The sequence below is a fragment of the Acomys russatus genome, chromosome 17 (genome assembly GCF_903995435.1).
Source record: "Acomys russatus chromosome 17, mAcoRus1.1, whole genome shotgun sequence".
Taxonomy (NCBI): Eukaryota; Metazoa; Chordata; class Mammalia; order Rodentia; family Muridae; genus Acomys; species Acomys russatus.
Window position 1 is genome coordinate 13,029,360 of NC_067153.1, and position 18,361 is coordinate 13,047,720.

General features: G+C 42.7%; 1 protein-coding gene across 1 annotated transcript in view; it reads left to right on the forward strand.

The window, feature by feature from the left end:
• The window catches only part of Fam135b (family with sequence similarity 135 member B), a 285,376-nt gene that overhangs the window by 93,802 nt on the left and 173,213 nt on the right, over nucleotides 1–18,361 (forward strand). Inside the window, exon 2 of the mRNA XM_051159566.1 lies at nucleotides 15,546–15,641. Coding sequence (XP_051015523.1) covers nucleotides 15,565–15,641 — 77 coding nt within the window. The 5' untranslated portion in view covers nucleotides 15,546–15,564. The remainder of the gene's footprint in view (nucleotides 1–15,545; nucleotides 15,642–18,361) is intronic.

Consider the following 18,361-nt stretch of genomic DNA (forward strand, 5'->3'; position numbering starts at 1 on the left):
TAAAGGGGGGAGGGAACTATAGATGGATGCTTAAGAAAAACATAATTAACATGCAGATTTATGCACTTTAAGTAAAACTTGAGGTGGTAGTGATGAAGGGGCTAAATCAAGTGGCTGTCTCTGAATAGAAGTTTTATTTAAGTGTATTTAAGTAATAGAATGTTTTTCCTATATGAATGTCTGTGCATCACATGTATGCCTGGAACTGACTGGGGATTCATAGCACTTTGCCCTGCCATGTGGGTACTGGGAACCAAGCATAGGTCTTCTAGAAGAGTAGCCAGTGCTTCCATCTAATTAGTCATCTTCCCAGCCTGAGGGATTGTGGTGTTTGAAAAGCTCTTGCCCCCGCTCCCTCCTGATACCATAGCACATATTTTTAGAAATAAATAACGTGCCTAACTGATGTAACCATTGGAAAAATGAAAGCGTGGGTAGAATTTTCAGATGTTACCATTTCATTCCACGGCCACTATGAAGGTTCTGTGGATACAAAGGATTGAGATGGCATCTATGTACTTCACTTACATGTAGTGTCTTGACATTCTGACCAAGGAGAAGACACTGGCTGAGCAAACTGGAGTGTTCAGATGCATGGATGTCTCTTGAAGCTTCTCTTTCTCCCTGTTGGATGTTTTCATAGACGGGGAACATTGAGTGCTCACAGCAGTAACCGACACATCAGAAATAGGCATTGGAGCTGGGATTTGAACCAAAGCTTGACTTGCTTTAAAGGCCATGAGTGGGAAGTCCAAGAAAGAGTAATGAGTATCTCTTTGCCGCAGGATCCTGAGTCTTCATCTAAAGAGCCATTTATTCTAGAGCTGAAAAGGGTTGTCAGGTCCCTCTCATCAGAAAGACTAGGTGACAGTAAAGAAACAGGCAATTATGGTAGGAATTAATGGAGGTACCTTTGTGATTGGTCTAAAGAGTGAACTTTGTCCAGACTGCAGTTTAGCCCATTTTCTTTCACTGTGGATTCATCCAGAACAGACTTCTGCCCATATTTACCCATTTTCCCTTTCTGTCTGCCTTCTTTCGTCTATATGTCTCTCCATGATGCCAGGGTAACTTCTTGCCAAGATCATGGTGTAGATTGGATTTGGGAAGGAAATACTCACTGTAAAAATGAAAGCATGATAAAAAGTTGACTCAAGGGTTAAGTACTCTTGCTGAAGTTCTAGATTCAGTTCCCAAGACACACATAGTGATTTTAAATCATCTGAAACTCCAATTTCAAAATATCTAAGCCCACTCCTTTGACTTCTGTAGTCATCAGTAAAATAATGCAGTATATACACACACATAAGGGCAAAACACTCCCATAAATTTAAATTTTACATTAAATAAATTAAAAATAAATGTAAAATTTAAATAATAAAAGCAACACCCCCATTTACATTAAAAGGCAAGTATTTCTTAACTTGATTGAAACAATCATTACTTTTCCAAATCCCTATTTTTAAAAGTTCTCTCTTCTGTCTACTAGTATAATGACTCTACCTTATGTGTTTACTTTAGATAGAAGTTATTTGGCTTTTCTCATGGTCCTGGCTGGAGAGGGTTAGCAGCCACCATGCACCCATGAGAAAATTGTGGAGCAAAGCCACCTGCACATATTTAATAGCTAGTAAAGCACGGAATTTGTGGTCATGTCAGTTTGGCACCAAACTGTCACTCCCTGTATACCAAGCTGCAAAGCTGCATTCCAAGTCAACATTTGCCAAAATTTCCTCCTGAAAAGCAGAGGGAGGACAGGAGGGAGGCAGAGAGAGAGAGAGAGAGAGAGAGAGAGAGAGAGAGAGAGAGAGAGAGAGAGAGAGAGAGAGGAGAGGAGAGGAGAGGAGAGGAGAGGAGAGGAGGAGAGGAGAGGAGAGGAGAGGAGAGGAGAAGGAGAGAGGAGAGGAGAACTGGGTTTGTTTCTGTCCAAAGTGCCTCCAGCTTGGCTACCCTGTAAGCCAACAACCTCAAGAGAGGCCTGGACCCCTGGACAAATGGAATGTGTGTCCCTGAGACAATGCCTGGTGTACCTACCCTTAACATCAACTACAGTGAGTCCAGGGAAGGCTGATCCCATGCTGTTTGGATGCCAGGAAATTCCAGAAAACATCCAAGCAGATCACCTGCAAATGGCGTCCATCCTTTGCTTGTTTCTCCTGGAGTGAGTGTGCCTGGAAGTGCGTAAGAAGGCTGGAATGGAGGCCCAGGGATCTTGTGGGTGGTCAGCGTGGGAATGAACCGATGCAAGATGAGTCATGGTGTGCTGACAAGGCTAATGACAGATGCTAAATGAAATGAAATCGCAAATCATTAAATCTAGGGTGCAAACAGAGCACAACTGAAATGTCAACCCAGCCTCATCAGTGAAGCCTGTGTCCCTGTTTCTTGCTGTCAGGTCCACTAATATTCATACTGCACCATTGGAAAGACAAGTGTGACCCTCTCTGCAGTACGCACACCAGAAACCTCTGCATCCCTCCTCCAGGCAGGCCTTGCTATGGAGCCTTCCTATGCATGATACATTATACTTGCTGTTCCTGCTCGCCCCCCCTCATGTGCACAGGACAAAAGAAGCCCAGGGTTGAATTCTTTTGGTCTCTCTAAGGCCTGTACAGATGCAAGTTCAAAGTGAACAGAGATAATCTAGACGTAATTGCCAAGAAGACAGTTGACTGGCTCATTCATGCTCAAGTGCATTGGTCTTGTTCTCTGTTCCTTCTCTTGCCTACCCACAAGTACTCTTCTCCGCCCATACTCTGCCCTGATTCCTGGTAAATTTGGTGGTAGTCCTCTTTGTTTCCAGGTAGATGTGCCTTTAAATTATATGGTAGGAGGAAGAAGCTTGTGTTAGGAAGGGTAGTGCATAAACAGTCTGGGAAGCCAGAGAGGGCTCACAAGGAAAGTTAGCCCATCAGAGAGAGAGAGGTAAAAGTTAGCCTTCCTGTGCTGTCAGTGATTGCTTGGGCAAAAACACAGTAATATTTTGGGGAGGTGGAGTGCACAAGTGAAGAAAGTTAAAGAAGAATTTTTGAAGGCTTCACTTTGAGGAAGTGAGAGAAAAAGAGACTAAGATAGAAGTCCCTTGTTTTTATAAGAAGTTGTGTGTTTCTTGGAATAGATGGACACTGCTGCCCACAATGGACCCGTCACACAGGTGAGTCTGTCTGTAAAGCCTTGGGTACCACCAAACTCTGAGCACACAGATATTAAAGTTCCAGTCATGGCTTTTCTCTCACATGTCTGTGTGCCAGACCCTCGAGCCACACAGCATGAAGGGGCTGGTCTCTAAAGTCCTTAGCTCCTGGGGTGACTAACTTTATCGAATTCACTTCCTACTAGCAGTGGGGATTGCGGGGCTATTTTTTTTTTTTTTCTTGATTTGATATTTTGGAGTTCTTTCTGTGACCAAATGAAATAATGGATCTGAAAACCTTGGCTACCAAGAATGCTAAGGTTCTGGAATGGAAATTAAAAGGCTGGATTCCTGAGGCAACGTGAACATAGGGCACGCATCCTTTTATAAAAAGGGGTGGGAACATGAGCCTCAGATCCACTTCAGTGGTCCATGGTTTGTATGTAAGGTCTTAGTGCCTGAATAGTGAAGATGAACTCAAAGGGTTAAACCAAGGAGCAACAATCCTAAGCTTACTGACGTCTTCCTGTGATTCAAACTGAATTGGGAGCATTGTGGTTATGCAAAGGAAACGCTTCTGAACCATTTATAGCCATTAATGAATGCGGAACCTTAAAATTAGATGATGTGATATTCATAGACTCTCAAAGCTGTCAGGAAACACAGAGGACGTCGACTTGAAGCTCGATCCTAAAGCAGGAATCCCCTCTTTAGCTTCTGGGGCAGACAACAGCTGCTGCTCTTCTTCTGGAGCCTGCAAATCTGGGCCTCCCAAGCAGGTGTGTCTGTCACCTTTTATCTCTGACTTTGGTCATGTTTATCATTGCTTTGCGACACCCCCTCGCCATCAACCATAATAATGTGAGTCTTACCACCTCACTGCCCTGGGTTTCTTCCTGAGGGGAGAAACTTCTGTTTCCTCTAATACTCAGAGAGACATGAAGTCGAGTGAGACCCAGAGTCCATGGGTGTTACCTGAATACTTAGCATGTTCCTGCATGGTGCAGCATCCTAGTTAGCCTCTAGGCCTGGCACACTACTAAAACCTTTCCCCAGCACCTCAGCTCTGCCCGGCACTCCTGGTGCTTCAGACAACCCACCAGTCACATCAGTTTGGAGACTGAAGATCATCTTTTATTCTGCTTAAATGTAATTGGGTAGAGTGTACTTAATTATTATTAACTCTTCTAATAATATCATTATGTACTACTTGTTAAACTGCTATTGTATACTGCTGCTAAAGTATGCATTAGTGTTGATTTTCAAAAGCTAAACCGTTGCCATATATGTAGTAATATTTGTAGAATTTTGGATAAGGAAAGCCAAGAGATATGAAGCATGATTTAGGTTAGCCTGCGAGGTCAGAATATCATCATCAGGTTTGGCAAACTCGGAGCCACTGCCATGTCCATGAGCCCACCTTCCTTGTGGGAGGCCTACTCACAGGGAGCTGTGGGTTTGTGTGCACCCACTCACTTCAATGCCTCAGCGTGCATGTGTTTCCATTGGTATCAGGAGCACTGTAGTTGTGCCTACTACAGTTCATACTTGGATGTGAGTGCCTCTGGGGTATCTAGCATTTGCCGAGACGGGGAAACTGTGAATGTGTTAGGTATGTGTTCTATCTCATACCTCAGGTGTGTCTCTTAAATCCTAATAAAAAGTGGTTGACTACTCACATTCCATTTCTGCCACTGCTGCCCCAGAGGCTATATCTTGAAGCAGGTCACTTTTGTAGCTCTCAACATTAGTATCTGAGTGAGATTGGTGATTGCTTTTTCTCCTCTGGTAGTGTGTACAGTAAAGCCATGGAAAGAATATCCTTTACAATAACTTCAGAATATCTTGGAGTAACTGAGTGATAAAAGGCAGTGCATTTGGAACTTAGAGACATTGAGGAAAAAAACTTATGAAGACACCAGAAGATGGTAAGATGTCCCATACTCATGGATAAAATGCAATGTATAGATTCAGTTCAATTCTCCATCAAAATCCCAACACCATTCTTTATGTTGATTGAAAGAACAATGAAAAACTTCATATGGAAACACACACACACACACACACACACACACACACACACACACGCACACACCAATAAAGAATATTGTGGGAGTGGAGATAAGCCTGAATAATAAAACAACTGTTGGAGGTGTCACCTCCCAGATTTCAGGTGGTATTGCAGAGCTATAGTAATAAAAGCAATATGATGCTGGCATAAAAACAGACACACTGATGAATGGAATATAATTGAAGACCTGAAAATAACTGCACACACCTACAGATACCTGATGTTTTTATAAATCAAAATACATATGGGAGAAAATTCAGCATCTTCAACAAATGCTGCTGATCACTTTCTTTCTCAATGAGATCGTTTGCCTGGGCATTGAGGAGATTCTCTCGCAGCAACCATGACACCTGGTGAGTTGTAATAGCAGATTTTATCAGAGTGACTGCTTGGAGTAATTCTCTGAGGGAGATGGGAGCACTGAGATGGGCATAAGGTGGGTGGCTGTAGGCCATCTCTTTATGGAATTGAGACAAGGCTGACTGGTAACCATTTCCTCAGGGATTGCAGGTGCAGACAGCAGAGAACAGTTTCTGCATGGAGTGCAGGTGCAGGTGTCTAGAAACCATCTCCACATGGATGGCAGGTGCAGGTGTCTAGGAACTATCTCTTCATGGAGGGCAGGTGTAGGTGTCGGTGTCTAGGAACCATTTCTGCATGGAGGGCAAGTGTAGGTTGCTCAGAACAGTCTTTTCATGAAGTACAAGTGTAGTTGTCTGGGAACTCTTTCTCTATGGAGCACAGGTGCAGATTTCTGAGAACCATCTTTTCAAGAAGTGCGGGTGCATATGTCAAGGAGGTATCTCTGCCTGTATTACAGGCACAGGTGTCAGGGAGCCATCTCTGCATGCAATATAGGCACAGGTGTCAGGGAGCCATCCTTGCATTTATTTCATAGTTGAATGAAGTCAGCTGACACAGTGATCTGTGTCTTAGCATGTGGGGCTTCATTGCAGTGGCTGCACTGTGCTCAGGTGACCCTCCCTGTTCTCACCCTTCCGTGTAGTATGAGAGATGTTTGCTTTTTTTTCAGGTACTGATTTTTTTTTCAGTACGCTAATGCTCTATGCCCCTTTCATAAAGTAAATGTATGTAAAGGTCAACATGCTTTTGTGTTAGTTTAAAACATCAAAGGCTACGCAACTTAAATATTGAAATTTTGGAGAAAAACAAAACTTTAATGGAAAGCATGCTTGTTAAAAAAGTTTTCCCCAAGTAATATCTAGTAAGGTGCTGGGATTATAATAGTTTTTAAAATGTGTGTCTGTGTCTGTGTGTGTGTGTGTGTGTGTGTGTGTGTGTGTGTGTGTGTGTGTGTGTGTGAGAGAGAGAGAGAGAGAGAGAGAGAGAGAGAGAGAGAGAGAGAGAGAGAGAGAGATCCCAGAAGTTAACTGAGAACATTTAAAACAAATTTTTTAAAAATGTAAATTGCTAATTATGCCGTGTAGACATATTGTAAAGGCTCAAACAAGAGCATTTAAATGATATAGACCTGTGTATCCCAGGGGCTCCAGAACCTCTAAGCTAAGTCCATCTGGTTTTTTTTTTTTGGAATGCATTATGTGACAGACTTTTAAAAGCATGCTGAAGAAAGGAATCTTGTTGAAATTCTATATTGAAGAAAGAAATGTGAACAGTAATTTCTATGACCGACTGAATGCAATCTGGTGGCAGTAGATGAAGTCCTTGTGTGTACAGCACACAAGTTTCTTTCCCAGAGCCTATGCAAAGATAAGGTCCTCAGGAGGACTCACATTGTAGAACTGAGGTGAGGGAAAGAGATTCACCTCAGACATGACATGGGAGTGAGGGTAGGAATCACCATCTTAAGAACAAGAAATCTTTAGCTATATATATCTTAGGAGTCATATTGAGGGCAAGGAGGAGCCATTTCATGGCTTTGGAATGTTCTAGAATGATCATGATTGTGGTGAGAGTGTGAGGTTGTCCTAACAGGAGCATGGGCTGGGACAGATGCCTGTACCCAGAAGACAGGGCTAATGCAGGAAAAGATGGTGACCACATTCCCAGGGCAGTGCAATAGAGATGGAGAGAAGGGATTGGATTTGAAGAACTGAAGGTGGTGAGAACTGAAAGTATGTTTGAATGGATAAAAGGCCAATGTCCAGTTGATTCCCAGATACCTCTGTAGACAGTTACAATTTTGCATAGTTTAAGAATCCCTCAAATACTTCTGATCCAAAGATGAAACATTCTCCTGGCCCCATCTCTAGAGAGAGAGAGAGAGTTTAAAATTGTGGAAGAAAATGAGCCTTATTCCTCCACTCTCTCCATGTTGCTTGATTTCCAATACCTTTGACTACATCCTACTGGATAATGAGAACAAAAACAAAACAAACAAAACACAAAAACTAGAAAGAAACTTACATGCACGAAAGGGATCAATGAAATCTGAAGATCAATATAAAAGAACGCTCAGATGAAGCACTCAATATGAGGAGGTTTAGATGAACATGTGTTGTCAGCCTTCTGCTTCCTCTTAGGTAGGCTATCTTGTTTATCCTGACAAAGAGACTAAGGCTTACAAATTGAATCAAATGGTAAAAATGGGTATGTAAATCTTGGGTTGTTTATATACAAACCTGAGACACATATGTATATGCACACACACATATGCAAATGAATTTGCACACACATGCACACTTATGCACATTCATATTCTTTTACTTGGCTTTTCAACTAGAGGTCACCAGGTGCTGCCCAGACTGGCTACTTTTTACATAATGGCACACAAATCTAGGCTGTCTATATAACTCTAAACGAAGGAGCCCGAGTTTGCAAAGAGAAAGGCTTAGTATTCGCTTCCACAGTTACTTTTTTGTCTTTCTTTTGTTTTTTTTTTTTTCATTTTTTTATTAATTTATTCTTGTTACATCTCAATGGTTATCCCATCCCTTGTATCCTCCCATTCTTCCCTCCCTCCCATTTTCCCCTTATTCCCCTCCCTTATGACTGTTTCTGAGGGGGACTTCCTCCCCCTGTATATGCTCAGAGGGTATCAAGTCTCTTCTTGGTAACCTGCTGTCCTTCCTCTGAGTGCCACCAGGTCTCCACCTCCAGGGGACATGGTCAAATATGAGGCATTGGGACTCTAGATGAGAGAAGCATGTGAGAATAGCAAAGTAGAAGGATCCAGAGGGTCCTAGAAACCTACAAGTAGAACATTATGATAGGCAGATTTGGGCCCAGGGGTCCCGCTCAAACTAAGGCACCAGCCAAGGACAATACAGGCGGTAAACTTTAAACCCCTACCCAGATCTAGCCAATGGGCAGAACATTCTCCACAGTTGAGTGGAGAGTAGGATATGACTTTTTCACGTACTCTGGTGCCTCACATTTCTTGTCTTTCTTTGGTTGTACAAATAGGAAGTCAATGCTGTCAACTGGTCTCTAGCTCCTCTCTTAGCTTCATGGTGTTTCCTTGTCCCATTGGTAATAGAGGCAGATTCATTGGGTGCTAACTTTACCATGGATATTACTAGGTCTCTTCTGGAGTTGAGAGAAATCTGTCTGTTTAGTACAATAATCTGATTTTTAAAAAATCTTTAAAAATATAGAAAGTTCTTTTGTGGGAATTACTGGGGCCAACGTTGAGGAAAAAACTGTATGGGAGAGACCAGATCTACTCATTAATAAGGAAACCTCTCTGTAGCCTCATGCTACATCTGCAGTCCTTTCACTCTCCCATTACCCTCCCGTGTAAGACCAAACTATCCTCATGTAGGTTAATGTGGGAAGCTGAAGCTATCACCCTCGCTAAGATGGCACCTGGCAACCGGCCAGGCAAAATGACTTGCAATTCTGCTCCTGGTAAACAAGTCCTTATTTGGGTTGTGGGCCGTGCTTTGCTCTGACGTATGCATCCCGCCTTGTCGGGAACCAATTGGAGCTACCGACGTAAGGGCTGCTGATTGGGTGAGGCAGAGGATAAAAAGGGGCACTGGGGTGTTGGGGGCGGGGGGAGGAAAAGGAGGAAGGAAAGGGAGAAGGACAAGAAGAAGCTTGCTGAAAAGGTTCCTGAATAAACTGCCTGGAGAAGAACGTTCGGTTCACGTCCTTATTTTCCGCTGGTTGGAAGGGTTGCGACAAGTGGTGGCCCGTACGGGGACCTCTTGTCATTTACGAGCGCTCAGAACTCCTGGTGGTCAGGGCAGTCGACTGGTAAGTTCCCTGGTAAGGGAGGGACAAGCTAAGTTCTTGGATACAGAGACTATAAGGTTCCCTGGTAAGCAAGGGACGAATAAAGTTCTCGGATACAGAGACTATAAGGTTCCGGTTAGGACTATAAAGACTCGGTACGAGTGCTAAAGTTCTCGACAGCGGACAAAAGTGAAAGTAAAATGGGAAATTTACCATTCAGCCCTGTGTTTATCGCACTTAAAGACTTGTTGAGAGCAAACCTGCAAAATCTGTAACGTCATCAGATTCAGACGGGGAGGACTCAGAAGAGGAAGTAGAAAAGCTGATCCGGAAAATGGAGAAACTAGAATCGGGGTGGAGCCTTCGGCTCCTGGGCCACCTCTATCTGAGTTGCCTCGGCCTCCTCCCTACGTTCTCTCGAACGGCTCGGGGACAGGAGGTACCTTTTGCCCAGAGGTGTGGAGAGAGGCACGGACCCAACAGTGCTTTCCTGTTTTTCAGGATGTGCAGGGCAATAGATATCATGAGCCCCTGGACTTTAAAATTGTCCAAAGATTGGCAGAATCTGTGCGTACCTATGGAGTGACAGCTGCCTTTGTTACCGCCCAACTGGAAAGTCTACATAGGTTTATGAACAAATTGACTTGGCAGCCATAAAAGCGTGGACAGAGCCCAGGACGGTAGACAAGGCCTCCGGGTCCGTGGCGCGCGGCGGGCTGCCGGCGGGAGCACGAGCGGCTGAGCGGCGGCAGAAGTGTCTCCGCTGAGAAGATGCTCCCCTTTTCGCTGCTGAAGACAACACAAAATCACCCCATGCTGGTGGAGCTGAAAAATGGGGAGACGTACAACGGACACCTGGTGAGCTGCGACAACTGGATGAACATCAACCTGCAGGAGGTCATCTACACGTCCCGGGATGGCGACAAGTTCTGGCGGATGCCTGAGTGCTACATCCACGACAGCACCATCAAGTACCCACGCCCCCGAAGAAACTGGAGATCGGACCTCTACTCCCGCCTGTTGCGTTTTAAAATAAAGAAGGGGGGACTGTGGGAAGCTGAAGCTATCGCCCTCGCTAAGATGGCACCTGGCAACTGGCCAGGCAAAGTGACTTGCAATTCTGCTCCTGGTAAACAAGTCCTTATTTGGGTTGTGGGCCCTGCTTTGCTTTGACGTATGCATCCCGCCTTGTCGGGAACCAATTGGAGCTACCGATGTAAGGGCTGCTGATTGGGTGAGGCAGAGGATATAAAGGGGTGTTAGAAGGAAGGAAAGGGAGAAAGGAAAGGGAGAAAGGAAAAGGAGGAAGGAAAAGAAGAAGCTTGCTGAAAAGGTTCCTGAATAAACTGCCTGGAGAAGAACGTTCGGGTCACGTCCTTATTTTCTGCTGGTCGGAAGGGTCGCGACAGGTTAAGGCTTTCAGTGATGCTACCCCAGCCAGGACCAGCCAGTGAGGAAAGCAGGGCATGTGTGAGGCCTTATAAACAGTGGAAGGAAATATGTATCAAAGAAAACTGTGCTGACTCCAAGTGAGCTCAGATGGCAGATACCTAATGTTACTTGGCACTTTTAAAAGAAATGTAGGCATTCATTACCCTGCACAAAAGCTTAGTCACACAAAAGTTTGTCCCTCAGAGAAACTCTGGGATTTATGTGAATATACCAGCCCTCTTCTGGAGCTCCCAGAGTCAAAGTGTATCGTCAGTAGACACTCTTGTTCACTCTGTGCACTTGAAGTTAATAGCTTGCCCTTAAGCTCTGTAATCTTAGTACTTGAGGATGTAGCTGCCAGGAAATGTTGTTTTCAGGTGAGTGTGTTAAAGTCAAATGCAAAAGGATGTCTGCAGCGATGAGTTATGGGTGGTACTGGTTGCAGGAGATAGCACAGAGACTATGGTTATGTACAAGGTGAGTGAATATGTGTGTGTGTGCAGGTGTACATGTGTTGTTTAGGCATACTTGGTGATTTGGGTATTTTGCTATGGGTGTCTTTTATGTGAATGTTGTGTTTGAGTGGCCACTTGGTTGTTAGTGTGTGTACTCGTTGTGGGCCTCTTATAAGTCCCATAGATTGTTTCACATGTATCTGTGTTATGTTTCTGAATATAGTATGTATTTGTGTGATTGTTAGTATTAGATGTAGGTGCAGTGGGTTGTGTTGGGCACATACCTTGAACAGCTTTGTGTATTTCATGTCTGTATTTTACAGTGTACTCAATAATGTATTAAGTTTTTAACATACTTTATCCTCACCAGCCACTAAGGATGCCTAACAGGGTAAATGTAAGCCCAGTGGAAACCAAGGAACAGGAAGTTCATTCATGATCCAAGATTTTGTGACTCATAATGTACTGGGTCAACTCAGGTCTAGTCAACTCCGAACAGAGTGTCTGAGACAGTGGTTCGCAAATGAATGCGCACAACAGAATTTCTGCAGGATGGAAGGACATTTGAGTGGGGCCTTATACAGTAGTTCTAAGTTAGGACTCAAAATTGTTGCTTTCATCACTGAAGTTGCTAGTCTAAGGACCATACTGCAAAGCCAACAGTCTACAATCCTCATTAATTTTCAAATGGAAAGATCTGGGGAAAAGGTGGGATCAGAGCAGATGGTTTTGAATTCTTGAGCATAAATTTAATGCTGTGCAGTTAGTCTCCTGAAAAACCCAAGTGGAAATTTAAAATGGATATTGTAAAACTTGAGCTTAGCTTTTTCATTTAGTGGCACGTGATGGTTATAATTAATCACATGGTATTAAAGAAAAGGCTCCCATGTCTGTGTTTACAAGTTCCAGGGCTCTGACTTCACTAAGAGGTTCTAGCCCATTGGGTGGTAAACTTTTCACACAGAGAATGGATAGCATCACATTCTCCGTCTAGTAAACATCTTTCTTCTAAGTATTTATTTCATAGTGTTTTATTGCCCCAGAAAACCTGCATGTAAGTATTGGAGCGGGAAAAGCAAGGTGTTTGGGATTCTGGGTCACCACTGTTCCCAGAATGGTCATGGTGTCGTGTGTGAATTCGAATGTGTAAAACCCTTGGTTGCATTTAACATATGCCAATCAATACTGGCATTCTTTCTAGTCCTCTTCCTCCCATTCTCTGCCCTTTCCCTCCCTTTCTCCTTTCCTCTCTCTCTGTGCTTCCAGGTCTCTGTCTGTCTCTTTCTCTCTCTGTCTCTCTCTCTCTGTACATTCCCAGTCCCCGAGATAATAGATCAGGAGACACCAGGGTAATTCAAGACTAACATCCACAATCAAAGAGTCAGATGGCTGAGTCCAGAACTGCATATTTGTGATCATTGAGACTGTGGGATGATAAGAAAATAGACAGTATGCACAGATGCTTTCAGTGTGATAAGTGAATCAGAGAGAGAGCTATTTATTTGGCCTTTCCCAAATCCATCCTGAGATTGGTGTTTAAAAGTCAGGTTCTGAAGCTAGCTGGTTCTGTTGTGTTAGACCAAACCTCACTCTGGAGTTCCCAGGACAATGCATAGTTTAGCAGCTTCGGGGCTTTTCTATGAGAACCCTGACTTTCAGCATTTATATATATTAGTTAAAAGGAGGAAAAGAAGGTGCAACATTCGCAATTGATGACAGCTTTCTGTATTTTCAGAAATATTTCCTGGGAGGGAGCCCTTGCTAGTACTGAAACACAATGTGAAAACGTACTTAATCATGTGTATTGTACTGCTGTTCATGGGAGCTGGCCTAGCATGACCCTGTTAGTTGGGTCTGAACAAGAGATAGAAAGAGAGAGAGAGAGAGAGAGAGAGAGAGAGAGAGAGAGAGAGAGAGAGAGAGAGAGAGAGGAGAGAGAGAGAGAGGAGAGAGGAGAGAAAGGAGAGAGAAGAGGAGGAGGAAGAAGAGAGGAGAGGAAAGTAGAAGAGAAGAGAGACAGACATTCATAGAGGACCAGATGTCCATCACCTATGCCAGCCGTGAAAGTTTCTGTGTCCTTTGATCTTATATCTTCTGCTCTCAGTCCCCCCCTCTGTGTGTGTGTCTGTGTCTCTGTCTCTCTCTGTCTCTGTCTCTCTCTGTCTGTCTGTCTCTCTCTCTCTGTCTCTGTCTCTCTCTCTCTCTCTCTCTCCCCCTCCCCCCCACCCCCTCCCTCTCTCAGGTCATACCAGCTACCAAGAACAGCTGGGCCAAAGACATATTACAATAATTAACTTCTATATTACCCAGAATCCTACTGGGTAGCTGGCATTGCATTTATGACACACAATAGTAAACTGGGCCTTGGAAAAATAAGGAGACTTTCCAAAGAATGCAATGTTTTGTTCTAGGTTGTAATTTCCTGTATCCATTTTGTTTATCTGAAAAAAAAAATAAGGCAAGAATCTTTATCACAATATCATTGTTGTAAAAAACCAGGTAATATATATAAAAATATCTTATACAGCACTATGAATATAGAAGGTGTTTTATTGATTTCTTTTTCCATTCTTCTTTCAAATACCTCATACCGAGTTGATTTCATACACTCAAAAGATTCAGTCGGCCTGGGGTCCTTCGCATGATTTGTTTGCAAAATCAAATTGTAATTCTATTTCTTTCCATGTGTCTCGCCCAACCTTCTTATCAGCTTTTGCATCAATCTGTCAAATTGGGTTAGCATCTGCCTGTCACAGCACCCACGTGTTCTGCTGCCACTTCAGTCACCTGCATCTTCAATATTGATGATCGAGTGACATTCTGTGATTATTAAGCTTTATCATCAGTGCTGGCTCGCATTTATTGAGAATTCGCTACATGCCAGGGTGTGTCCAAAATCATCAGAGGGACATGTTCATTTAACCTTCTCATGATACATATAAACCAAATGCAGTTACCAGTCCAAACCCACAGATGCAACAGCACCAAGGAACCGGGAGCTCATCTATCAGAAAGCAGGTGAGCTCCTGATAGCAGAGGAGTATGTGACCTCCATGTCATAGGCAGTTGAAAGGGTCATGGATCAGGACTTAGTTCTAGGCATGACACGTGGTGAGCTCGGCTTTCATCCCGGAAGGCAGAGGTAGAGGCAGGTGAAAATTCTGTGAGTTCAAGGTCAGCCTGGTCTACAGAGTGATTCCAGGACAGCCAAGGCTACACAGAGAAACCCTGTCTTGAAAAACCAAACCAAACTAAAACAAAGAAGGTAACCACAAGGCGTTAAGTAAGACACGGTGTGTTTCTGTTTTTACACTGAAAGCAGTTGAAGAGAGGGAACAAGATGGCAGCCTACTGTAGCTGTCTTCTGAAAGACTCCACCCAGGAGGTTATCAAAGCAGAAACTGAGTCTCACACCCAAACTGTGGGCAGGGCACAGAAAGTCCAATGGATGAGAGGGAGGCAGGATAGAAGGACCCTGAGGGGACAGTCACTCCAACAGAAAACCAACAGAGCAAACAAATATGGGCCCAGTGGGGCCAGCAGAGACTGATGCACCAAACAAGGACTATGCATGGTGAGGACCTAGGCTCCCCACTCAGATGTAGCAGATAGACAGCACAGTCTCCATATGGGTCCCCTATTAAGGGGAGCAGGGGATGTCCCTGCCATGGACTCTGTTATCTGCTCTTTGATCACTTCTTCCTGGCTGGGTGCCTTACCATGCCACGGAGGAAGAGGATGCAAGCAGTCCTGATGAGACTTCGTAGGGTGGGGTCAGTTGACTGGGGAGAAGGGCTCCTTCTCTGAGAACTAGGGGAGGGAGTAGGGGGAGGAGGGAGGGATGGTGGGACAGGGAGAGAATGAGAGGGGGCTATGTAAAGTGAATAAATAACTTTCAAAAAATATCCAAATGAGACCTGATATGCTTGGCCACATGGTGGGGGAAGAGGTCCCCTTCTGTCAGAATAGAGGAGGGAAATAGGGTGAAAGAGGGAGGGAGGGTGGGAAAGGGAATATAAAAGTGAGGGGATAGCATTCCAGATGTAATTATAATAAATGAAAATTAAAAATTAAAATACCATTTGAAATGTACAAAAAATTAAATAAATTATATATAAAAAAAAAAAAAACCTTTGAATCCGTCTTGAAGCAAGCACATGGTGCTCTATTGGCCCTGTTAGCCACATGTTTTTGTCCCTCTAAATCTAAGCATTTCTAAGTTTCTGGCTATTGAAACCAGGCTATATATGTTTGGCTGAAGTTATCTTAAGCAACTAATTTCTTTGTTTTTCAGGTAATGAACCAAAAAGATCATGTCTGAAGTTCAAGGAACAGTTGAGTTTTCTGTAGAGCTACATAAATTTTATAATGTGGATCTCTTTCAGAGAGGGTGAGTATAACGCATACTGTGAATCAGTGTGTGTGTGTGTGTCTGTCTGTCTGTCTGTCGTGGCCAGATGATAATACATTTGGGACTAATATAGAATTTTCATTATATTCCTGCCCAATGGAAAATTCAAACTATTAGTTCATCTGAGAGTAAATCATGTATTGACTAAGAGTGAACCTAGTTCATCCCTCTCTCGTTTTCCTCTACATTCTCTCTTCTGCTAGTGTTTTTACTGCATTCTAAAGAAATTGAGTTTTGGGACTCAAGGTTTATGCTCATGTTCTCTTCATGTTCATGTCCCCAGAGTCCTTCCATTTCTGAGCTCGTTCCTTGACATCCTTTCCTGGTGAGATGTGATGTGAATGAGTAAAGCCAAGTAAACCCTTTCCTTCCCAGGTTGCTTTTGGTCATGGTGTTTCATCTTATCAATAGTAACCGTAACTAAGATAGTACTGTTCTCTATTTCCATACCATCAGCATTTTCACTTCCATAAAACAAACATGTGATTAATTTTACCCAACATAGTATCCTCCCAGCTCATCTATATCTGTGGCTGAAAAATATATATTAAACTCATACACACAAACATTTATGTGCATGTTATAAATGATATATATCATGGTGTGTATATGTATGTAAATTATCTTTATTCAATTCTTGATGAGCATTGAGATTAATTGGAAACAATGAGTCATACAACTGTTAGCAATATACTTATGAATTTTCCTTTGTATATATACTCATAATGGATTTGCTAGACCATTGTCATTTTATTTCTCTTTTTAAAAATGACCCCTATACAGCTTTCCATAATTGTTGTACTATTTTATAATACTGTCAAACATGTGTGAGAGATGTCTTTGTGCAAGTTTTCTGCCAACATTTATTTACATTTTGATAATAGTTTTTCTTATTAAGGTTAAGTGAGATTTCCTTATAGTTATAATGATCATTCACTTACATACTAGTAATATTAGACTGGTTTGTTTTTTCACATACTTGCTGGTCATTTGGGTAGCTTTTTTTTGAGAAACATATATTTAGGTCATTGGCCTAAACCTCTTGGTGCCCAGTCTTGATATCTATGTAGCCTATTTTTAATGCCTCTGCTAGATAAAGAAAATTCCACCTGAGTGAGGTAACCCAGACCCAGAAAGACATGCATGGTATATACTCACTTATGAGTGGATATTAGCCCAACATAGATGTCCTTTGAGAGACTCCACCCAGTGGAGGATTGGGAAAGATATTGAGAGTCAAAGCCGGATTCTTGGTTAAGAGTTACCTCAGGGGGGCCTTGCACAAGCTGATGCACCAACCAAGGACATTGCAGAGAACCCACATCTCCTGTTCAGATGTAGCCTATGGACAGCTCATTCTCCACATGGAGAAGGGGAATGGAGAGCAGGAGACTGTATCTGACATGAACTCTGGTGCTTGCGATTTGATTACTGCCTTTTGGTGAAGACAGAGGAAGGGGATGCAGACTATTCAGATGAGACCTGATTGGCTGTGGTCATATAGTATGGGAGGAGGACCCCACATGTCTGAGGTCTAGGGAAGGTGAATAGGGTGAAAGAAGGAGGGATGGAGGGACAATAAGATAAGAGTGAGGGGATTATAATTGAGATGTAATGTAAATAAATTATGATAATTAAAAATACATATGTAGTTATAAGACCAGCATAGACTCAGGGCAAAGACATAAATAGAAGCTGCCTTTGCATGGAAGAATCTATGCACAGTTTCCACGAATGAAGCAAGACTCCAGTTTTAGAAGCATAAATCTGAAATTAATGCTTTTGAGTACCATGATCCCCTTTTTTACAATGAGATTAGTACTATAACTCATTCCCTACATTTTCCTTCCTCTAACTTACTCAAAGGTCCCTTGCTCCTAAAGTTCAAATTACTGAACTTTAAAACAAATATATACATAATTTATATATTAAAGAATAGTCTATAAAATTTTTAAATTTTATTTTATTAATTTATTCTTATTACATCTCAATGGTTATCCCATCCCTTGTATCCTCCCATTCCTCCCTCCCTCCCATTTTCCCCTTACTCCCCTCCCCTATGACTGTGACTGAGGGGGACCTCTTCCCCCTTTATATGCTCATAGGGTATCAAGTCTCTTCTTGATAGCTAAATTTTGATGTTGAATGATTATCGCTCATATTTATGTGTTTAGGGCTGACTACTTGGGGTTGGATAATTAAGGGGTTCATCCTTGCAGAAGACTCTTTCTCAGCAGTCATTAATTGCTGTTCCTCTTCATCTAAGAGTGGGGGTTGTGATATTTCACCTAAACATGTTGGCATGTCAGCTGGTGTTATCATTGTGTAGGTCTTGTTTAGGTGACTATACTGTTGAGAACTCATGGGTACAACTTCCCTGTCATGTAGGGAAGACACTATCTCAGCAACCATTGTTGTTTTCTGGCTCTTCCGGTCTTTCCACCCCCTTTTCAACAATGTTTCTTGAACCTTAGGTGTAGGACTCTATTGTAGATGTATTAACTAGGATTGGACACCTTATGATCAGTCATTTCTGTATTTTGATCAATTGTGACTTTGTGTGATGTTTTGTGTGTGCTTAAAAAAAGAAGCATTCTTTGATGATGGTAAGAGCTACATTGGGTATAGGCATAAGTATTTATAATACAGTTAGAAGTTAAAATGGTTTAAGAAAGTTGAAGTAGTAGCATTTGGGGGGA